Below are 9,847 nucleotides of genomic sequence, written 5' to 3'. Positions count from 1 at the left end.
GTGTGCAACTTCTAGTTAACATCGAAGATAGAGGTTACGAAATACCTTTGTGGCCGAAATTCGCAGTGTGTATTTCATCCTACTTCGGCATTATAGCGCGTTTCTAGGAAGCTTGTCTTGTCATTCTGTGTAATTCTGAATCAAAGGTTGCCTTCCTCCGAGAGATGCACAATTCTGGCCGAGTCACCCGTTCGTCACTGAAAGCCGCAGCACGTCTCTTCTCGTAATGCGCCATTCTGTGCTGCAGGCTCACTAAACTTCGCGTATATCGATTAATTTACCACAAAATGCGATTAGGGAAATTTTTTTTACCGCCTCTACTGTATTGTGTGTCCCAGCTAGCGTTAGCCAAGCTCTTCAAATAAACAAAATATTTAGGAAGACCATGCAATCTTCCATCGTAAAAACTGCGTGGCTCGGTCGGCAGAGGCCTGGTGACCGAGCGGCTTATGCGCTATATTTGGATCTTGTAGTGTGTTTTTAATGAAATCTTTTTTGCAGACCCTATGTAAGTACGTGTGTCATGAAGCCTAACACATGCTCAGGAAGTCTCCGCTGAACACCGCTCACCATTGTTTCACATAATGAAAAAGCTTCTTATAACCCTTGTCACTGTTGAACGAAGCAATGCCTGGCATTGTGGCCTCATTTGCGTTTTGTATTACATTATCTTCCCTTGAGCCAATCCTGGCAGGTTGCGCGTGTCGTGCGTCTCTTTGATTGTTGAAATACATTGTGGAAAATTGTCGCCCATCTTGATAGAAATCGTAAAACGCTATGTTCTGCACGTAGCCTGTGTCTGTATGGGTGGCACGAGTCTGTTCTCATATAGAGAGCACGGCTTCTTCGCATGAAATAGCACAGCGATATTACAAGAGTAAGATAGCTGAATTTTAGATCATACACTTGGGGTAAAAAACGTTTGCTTTCATTTCCAATGTCGAAATCAATCTTAAAGGGGCCCTGAGCCATTCCTCGGGCTTGGCAAAAAAAACACGTTCCGAAGGTGGCACATGCTGCTGCGAACATCTCAGCGAAGTCCACAAGCGGAGCGCGACTTCACCTTTTCTCAAACGCTCTCTTTTCAACAGAGGGTCCGGTCCTCATTTTTTTCTGTACACTTTATTTCGTCATCGTGCGCTTTATTTCCACATTCCCTTAGACGAGTATTATTGGCCGATAGCTGACATCAAGCAAGAAGGGTGTTCGGATCAGTGCACGATCACTCCATGAGAAGGACACGCAAAGGCAAATTAGACAAACACACAGCGCCAACTTTCAATAACATATTTATTCCGCGTTCTCGCAGGCGTACTTACACTCCTCAAAACATCATAAGACACGTGTACACTGCTCAGAAAATATGACAAAAACTTGGAAACTGACACGCAGACATTTTTGCGGCAACAATGATTATAAGGCTGTCCGTTCAACGCGGACTCGAGTTCATTTATTGATAAGGGAATTGAAGGTTTATAGGCACATGCATTTGAATGTTGGTGCCACAACGCTCGGTGATCGTGGGATTTTTCGGCATATTAGCCACCTAGCGGTGTCGCTTTTATATAAAGGTGCCGCGCAACTAGTCCTCCGTAACTCTTTTTCAGGCAGCTGTGTGTTTGTTTTCGTAGCCAGTGCGTAGTTACGTAGGGGGTCTCCTTGAGTTTTTTTTCTGTCCACAATGCTTATCATCAGGATACTTCTGAAATGACCCGACACGTAGTTACAAATTATGCTATACATGTTATACTTCAAGTTATTTGGTCAGGTGGCTCCATAAAATATTCTAGCATGTAGTCCGGAATCCGTAAATTTCAGGACCCCACTTAAGACCGGAAGATTTTCAACATTTCTGTACCTGCATGCTTTTTCTTATGTTTAAATGGCAGAGCTATCCTGACAGTAAATTTACGATATAGAGAGTTATCGGCTCCGAAGTGGATATACCATGTCTTTTTCCTTCATTATGTTCTCAAATAATATACTGCGTAGTATGGAGATATAAACCTTTAAGAATATACAGAGCTTTAGTCTTGCAGGATGCCTAAGGGACATCTGTAATTAAAGCAAATAAGTTCGGTGGAAGCCCACAACAAGTAGGAAGGTCCATGAAAAGGGAAAAATATAATTCACCCAGCAGTTGTGCAGATGATATTTTTTTTTCTGTCTCATGAACGTCGCCCCCCCTTGGAGGCTTTCGCGGAACTGACTTGTCTTATGGGCTGATTAAGGTTGTCGATCAACTCAGCGTGGCGTCGCGACTTGCTAGCCAAGCCGTAAGGTCTCATGGCGGAGAGGCTGCTCCGAAAAGTCGTTGTTCCCGAGTTCAGTCGCTGTAGGAAGGCTAATTTTTCTTCAATCGTGAATGTGTGGTGTTTAAACGAGTATGACTTTTTCCTTGTAGTTTCGTGCTATAGTTGGGTGAATGACATTTTTTTCTTATCATAAGCTGTTGTAATAGTACGCTTTCAATTAGCTTCTCCTTACTTGTTGGCAAAGTTTATCATGTAGTGAACTTCTACTTAGGAATACCGTATGCTCACTCACCAAAAAGTTCAATTTATAACAAAGAATAACAAAGGAAAACTCTTATGTTAGTCTTGGCCGCCTTGTAAAAATATTTCGTACTTTAGCACTGCATACCTCGAATATGCTGCGTATTTGCAGCACCTAAGGTTCGCAAGCTTTAAATTTTGTAATTTCATCAACATTACTTTTCATATAACAGACTAGTCAGCTGCTTAGGTTTGATGAAAAAGAAATCAGTAGTATGTTAATGTAAATGGTGCTTTACTTACTAAGTGTTACTGATCATTAATGAAATACACAATTGTCTTTCTCTCATTTGCCTATAACAAGTTGAGATGATTGGCCGTTATTAATTACTGCATGCGCACCCTTTTCTGTTCGACAAATGCAATTATGATTGCGCATATATGTATGTGTACGTAAAATAGGTATGCATGAAAGACTAATTTTGTTGACCTAATCAAGAGGCTTGAATCTCAACTTTAGTGTATGATTTTGCTGCAATGCGGGAAGTGCCACTACTTAACAATGACATAGATGAGTATTAATGTATTATTAATAATAAATGTTTGCCAACTTCAGGGAAGATACATAAGTCATGCCTGTCAAAGTTGATTAGGACGTTTTGGCGACTAGGCCGCTAGAAGGAAAACGCAAGAAGAAAGAGCAACTTTTTTTATTAATCAATAGCACATGGTTTAAGAAAGTTAGCACTGCACAAGCAATGTGAAATACAATAAACAGAAAGGTGTCAATGCGGAAATATTCAATGATTTCATTGCGATTTCCAAGTTGCGTTTTGCGAACATCTTCAAAATTTCTTCTGGAAGCATAATGAACATTCTTGGTGGATAAGCACATCTTAAAATCTTTCAAATTCTCAATAATAACTATTCATACATTGAAACACATCTTCATTTTAATCCGCAGGAACAGCTACGGAGCCTTTGTAACGGTTCACTTAAAAAGTTGTAAGCGAGACAGAAAGTATAAAAGTGCTAACAAAATATTTGAGGGAGAGAAACAAACAAGGAAATCGAAAAATAAAGGTGCGTGGAAGAAGGAGTTATACATAAATGATGATTACCTCCTAATGTACAAAACACAGGGAATGAATTCTGAAATGGGTAAACTAAGGCAGAATACCTATCGCATTTTTATTGAAGTCGAGCCATAACACTATGACTGCGTTATTCCTTTGATATGAATATTATTCTATATAACAAAATATATTATCAGCAGAAAAAGCGTTTGCTTTTCAATGCCTTCAGCCAAAGCGGGTGCCCAAAATTCCTAATGAAATCAGACATTTGGCGCTAGCTTCCAGCGTTCTCAGTTATTTCTCTTCAATGTGTGTCTTACAAAAATTCTTAGGTTTGTTTATACGGGCATGTTCGAAATCCTGTTCTTTTAAAAACTGCCTGTAATCAGCTACGGGCCATAAAAACCCTTGACAAAGGAGCGTCCGGTTGCCGGTCGCGAGAATGTATTTTCGTATTTTGTAATTATAATATAAAACTTATCATTAAGAGAATGCAGGTACAGCTTAATAGGGAACGTCAGCAAACTTAGGATTCCTGTGCTGGCCTCGGCTGTGCTGGCTCCTAAGGAAGAATCTTCATCCACAAAGTGCAAAAAGTTACATTAAGAAATAAATCGCAATAGTGTAGTCTGCTTAAGGCAAGCGAATGAAAATAAAACAAGGTTGCCGTCGAAATCACTAATTTACTTGCAGCCCTCATTACGTTTCCTATTTATTCAAATTGCAGAGCTATACTGTTATAATCCTACTGATATGATTATTTTCTTTTAACCCCTCAATATTTTGCCATGTGGTGAGTAGGCCCTCCCCAGCGCAATGTTTTACGTACTTGGTTGTGTTTATACGTTGCTCTCAGCTAATACTAACCTGCACTGTTTACAATACAAATGCATCATATATGACTGTTAGCAATCCGGGTTAACAAAGCGTTTTCAATAGGTAGAAAATCGCGAACTCACCCTGAACCCTTTTTCAGCAAGATGAAGCTGCTTTACATTTTGTACTTGCACACGCCAGGCACCGCAGGTACCCTTCAGGCAAACATGGCACCGTCTTTTTGGTTTCTCCTGTGGCTCCACTTCACTCTCGATGACATGCCCGTAGCTCAAGGTCACCTGTGGGGGTATCCCAACATCATCTATGAAGAAGCCAGGGGCAGGATGTTCGCTGGCTATGTGAACTCCATACTCACAAGAGCGATGAATAGGGCGGGGCTAGCAGAGTGGAACTACGTAACCAACATCACGGAGTACAACAAGCACAAAAAAGTAAGTTAAGTCATTTTCACCTATCTTATAAAACGCAGTCTATGGGCATGTTTATGATGCTACTGTGTCAAGTCAAGCACTGTCAGTTGCCGTAAAATAGGACACGCTTGCACATCCCGCGCCTTTATTATAGTCAGTGCGGGCAAACGTAACGAAAGCTTACAAGCCTCAAACAGGATTAGAAGTGTATTGCTACAACAATCGACTACAGAAATTTTGAGTTAGAGCGCTAATTTTTCCGAACGCTTAAGAGCGCTAAGGTAATGCCCATATATGCACGCACTAACTTCTGGTGTGAAATCACTGGGGTGAGAATGCCTAAATATATGAAACGTACCCGCCTCCACTCACACGTGTACCTTGTTCTATATCATGAAAGTGTTCGCTCAATGGAACTCCTGAAGCTAATTTTTCGACAAAGGTGATAATTACTGTCAAATTTCCCAACAGATGAACCGAGAATGTATTTAGGCCCGAGTTGAACATTCTGAAACCAAAGCTGTTTCGAAGCTAGTTTTCGAATTCCAATAATTTACGTTGCCATCTTGCTTATCTGAAGACGATTCCGGCAATACGCACATTTAAAGGATTTAGCATCCTTAAAATTATTAACGCGGTTACCGGTGTCTGCAGACCGATCGTAATTCCTAAACGTTTTCCCGGCAACATGGGTAACTGGGAAGTCAGAAGTGTAATATGCAGAACATTGGGCTGCTACGCTGCGAAAACCAGGTTCTGTGGAGTAATCATGTGCTATGGGGAATCCGGGTCTATGGAGTAATCCATAGTGCAATATTATTGCGATACAATAGGCGCTTACGACATATGGCGCAAAAGTACACAAAGACGGGCATCTGGGCCTTGCACGAGCTGGTTACCACCTTGGTCGCTGGCTGCGCTCCTCTTGTAAATACGTCGTGGTTAAGTACTTACTTTGTTAGTGTCTGTTGTTAAGTTTGTAAGAGGTGGCGCGAAGAACTGGCCACCACGCACACGGTTAACTTAGGCCTGTCAGCCATGGCGCCGATGGATCCTCGGCAACTGCAGCTACACGCCACCGCTCACGCCGAACGCGCTAGGGTCTTCTCATCTCGCGCTGCATGCACGTAAGCCGTCTTATTCCCCACCGACTCTGCAGGCGATAGTAGCGCCAGTACAGGGCTTCCCCCCTAGCACGCAGCGCGATTGAAATTCGTACAGAGGCGTGCGTTAGCAAAACAAGAGGCTGCAATTCTATTATATGAGCGGCAATCGGTAGCGTCCGTTAATAAGTCTAGGTACAATCTGTGTGGCGGCGAAGGGCAGATATAGCTTTCTGGTTGTCATGGCTGAGAGTGTCGCACAGGATAAGGGTTGCACAAAAAAGTGTCACTAAGAGTGGAAAGGAGACAGCCGCCTCTGTCACAGATTAGATGTGTATCATTACAAGACAGATGGCTTCATCGGGATTTCTGCAGTGGAAGTACGAAGATGCGCTGGTGAGCTGCGCGCCTAAGTGCAGACGGTGCCGCCGGCACACCACGTCTGGACATGGGGCGCCTTGCATTCTGCGCAGATGACGTCATCTTACGTTGTCGACGTCTGCGCACCTGGTGCGGTACAACTAGGCAAGCAGAGTTGGAGCGTATTTGTCAATACTTGGCGCATGCCGAGTGTTCGGGCAGTTGAGGAACGACGCCGAAGACGGCGTCGAATGGCGTGCGGCGGGAGCAGTGGCGGAGGACTGTGATGGTAGGGACCTTTAGCGTGTCCGCTATTCCGGCGAACCGGTTTGGGCGGATTACCGGATGGTCGGGGGCGTAAACGTGAGCGGTCAGATTGGTGGCGCCAGCTGGTGGTGCAAAGCTCAACCACCTAAACACAGAGCCAATTACTATATTCTTCTTAGCTGGGGTGTGAGTTTTTGAGCTGGGGAGTGGTGTTTGCACCAGCAGCGAAGCAGAATAAAGTAGGTTACTGCAATTTTAGCTCTGTGTTTGTCTGATTGAGCTCTACAACAGCAGGCGGCTGCACCGCTCCGGCCGCTCACGTTTACGCCCCCGACCATCCGGTAATCCGCCCAAACCGCCCCTGTTTGCCGGAATAGCGGACACGCTGAAAGTTTGGTATCTTCGACTGGATGCCTCCATTCCCCGTGACAGAGTCGGGCAGATCCGGCGTTCCACGAATTCGGAGGTAGAGGACAAGCGCGCATGCCGAACGTGCGAGTCGCTCTCGGAGGAAGAAATGGCAGATACATGACTACGGGACTACTGGCAACGTGCGATATTTCGTTTATCCAAACTTCCGGCGGTGCCGGGAAAACCGGCGCACGCGCCGCGCCGCTGGGACAAACATTTGTCGAGACGCCACCATGCAGTAGCCTAAGTTGCCTAGGTTACGCTGAACCCTCGCCAACAGTGGCGACACTCCAGCGACAGCAGCGACGCTGTGCTATGATGATGTTGCGGGAAAGGTTTCATTGTCGATTACTGCTCCGACTGCAGGGTTCGAAGGGCCTGAGAGCACGCGAAGATAGAGGAGAGCGATCGAAAAGCACCAGCCTAACGAAAAGCGTGCACCGTATTTCAACCAGCCGAAGACAACGCCTCTTGCGAGAGCTCTCTAGAGCGCTCCGAAACGGCCTGCCGAAGTTGCCCTGAATGTCGCTATGAACTCTTGCCTTTGAGAATCAATGTTGCCTCGCCATTTCAGGTGCACGTACGCTTCTGCGGTGCAGCTTATCATGGCGATAAGCGGTATTCTCGAGCTAGCGTGGTCAGACCAGCCGCTGCTGATTTGTCGCCTATTTTGCTCAGGATTTCGTCAGAAGCGCTACAAAAGCCGACTCTATGGTCGTTGGTAGTACCAGGTTCACGCAATCCGAGAAGATGTATCAGGCAGGATCAGCGACGTCGATTGGGAGTGATGGGCAGCCACATTGATACTGTAGTACGAAATCAAGACTTGCCGCAGATTCTAGTAGCTGCCCTGGCCTTGTAGAAGTGGGAACTCCGAAAGAAGACCATCTGACTGCTCGCGACTTGCGTGAAGATAGCGCAAGTGTGTGTCACTCACGTTGTTGACGTAGGAGTGATTCTCGAGCTGAAGAAACCCGATGGCAGAGCTGCTCCTGTGAAACTTCACTAGGCCAGGCATCAGCGGAAGGTGCGAGTACAGCGCATACTAAGGCTAGCCTGCTGCTGCTTGTGTCAAAATTTTGGATGGCGGTAGCATCACCGTTGCGGCGGTCGATGAAGTCATCGCGAAGGCTGTGCTTGCGGCGTGGCCATGTCTGCAAGAGTGAAATTCCCGCCTAGCGGAGACATTGCGAAAGCCTCAGAATCGGTGATCAGTGAGGCCCCCCCGCAAAGGAAGCGGACAGCTTGCGCGAACGTCCAAGGATGGAAAACGGCGCGCCGTATATTTGGCGAAAATGCGTGGATTTGTCTCATCAAATCACCTGATAAGTGTCGTCACGTAGGTGCCTTTGAAATAGGGAGGAGGCTCAAAGAACAAGTTGAAGTTTAATTCTGAGGCCGGCGCGGGCTAACCATCGGCCCGGCGGGACGTAGACGACATGCGACAAGCCGCGCTAATACGCGAAGGCTCAGATGGCGAGAGCTGATGTGACAGAGCGCGAACTGGAGGAGGCTCATTACTCGAGGTGGCGTAGTGAACAAGGATGGCTCCCAACAAGTCATCGTAGAAGTCGGTGCCGCGAAGCGGCAGACGCAGCTTCGAACGCAGTTCCTTTGGTGGCTCCCGCTGTATTTCTTAGTATCACATTAGCGGTAGGTCATCTTGATTATATAGAAGTGGCTGTCCAGCAGGTTGAACCAGGTGTCGGAAAGGTCGATGTAGAATTCTCGGACACCATACAAAGATCGCATGAAGCCGCGTCACTCTCCTCCTGGTAGAGTCACTACATTGACGCAGGCATGAATGGGCTCAGTCGACCTCTGTCAACAATTTGTGGGAGGCGGCTCAAAGCGGCAGCCAACGTTGTCACGGTTTATTTGTGCCAACCAGCCATGGTGCCGATCGATCTCAGGCGCGGCAGATACACGTGGCTGCTCAGACCGAGTGCACTAACGTGTTCTTATGTCGCGCTACATGAACGTGAGCCGTCTTTTTCACCGGCTCTAGATATGACAGTCGCGCAACTATAGTGTATCAATGTTGCGCGTATAAATCTATTTACAATATATTGACAAACAATGAACGTTCGCGGAGACAGAAGAGAACAAAGCCAGGCTGTGTCAAGTTTTCATCGTCTGCAGGACTGTCATTGTTTTCTTCTTCGCCTCATCGTAACGCTATTCCCGGCGGAAGAAGCACCGTCTCGCTGCGTCAAACGGGACCGTCAGGAAGTGCATGGCAAGGTTCTGGCCTTGCGATATGAAAGACATCAGTTGAAGCGAGGCCAAATTACATGGCAGAGCTGACGGGGACGATCTCAAAGGCGACATCTGTCACTTGACGTAAGACGTGGTAAGGGCCCTTGTAGCAAGGAAGGAGTTTCTTCGAGAGCCCCACTCGACGGAAAAGGGACCAAAGTAGCAGAAGGGAACCTGGTGAAAAGTGCACGTCGCGGTGCCGCTGATTCTAAACGCGCTGTTGATTTTCATATGATTCAACAGACGAGTATTGGCAAGATACCTCGCGTGGTCAGCATGGACAATAGTGCCCTGGGCATATTCGCTCATCCAGGCATTAATTGAGGGAAATAAAGCATCCAAGGGCAATGCCAGGTCGCGACTAAACAAGGTGTAAAACGCCGAATAACCAGCAGTTTTATGGCGTGAAGAATTGTAAGCCAATGTAACGTAAGTTAGTGCAATGTCCCAGCCACGGTGGTCTGGCGAAACGTACTGAGACAAGATACTGTTCATGGTCCGGTCCAATCACTCAGACAGGCCAGTTCGACAGGTCGAGGATTGTACGACGTAGCGAGCGTGTGCTTGGTAGAGCAAGACTGCAAAATGTCGGCAATGTCTGGCGAAACGAAGGTACGCACACAGTGCAA

General features: G+C 46.2%; 1 protein-coding gene across 1 annotated transcript in view; it reads left to right on the top strand.

Moving 5' to 3' along the window:
- The first annotated feature begins 4,589 nt into the window (after window positions 1–4,589).
- Window positions 4,590–9,847, top strand: part of LOC142591257 (angiotensin-converting enzyme-like) — a 62,043-nt gene continuing 56,785 nt past the window's right edge. Inside the window, exon 1 of the mRNA XM_075703596.1 lies at window positions 4,590–4,839. Within this exon, the coding sequence (XP_075559711.1) occupies window positions 4,615–4,839 (225 nt within the window). The 5' untranslated portion in view covers window positions 4,590–4,614. The remainder of the gene's footprint in view (window positions 4,840–9,847) is intronic.

The sequence above is a fragment of the Dermacentor variabilis genome, chromosome 8, assembly GCF_050947875.1.
Source record: "Dermacentor variabilis isolate Ectoservices chromosome 8, ASM5094787v1, whole genome shotgun sequence".
NCBI lineage: Eukaryota > Metazoa > Arthropoda > Arachnida > Ixodida > Ixodidae > Dermacentor > Dermacentor variabilis.
The sequence above is the reverse complement of the archived record's forward strand: the minus strand, read 5'-3'. Positions and strand labels throughout refer to the sequence as shown.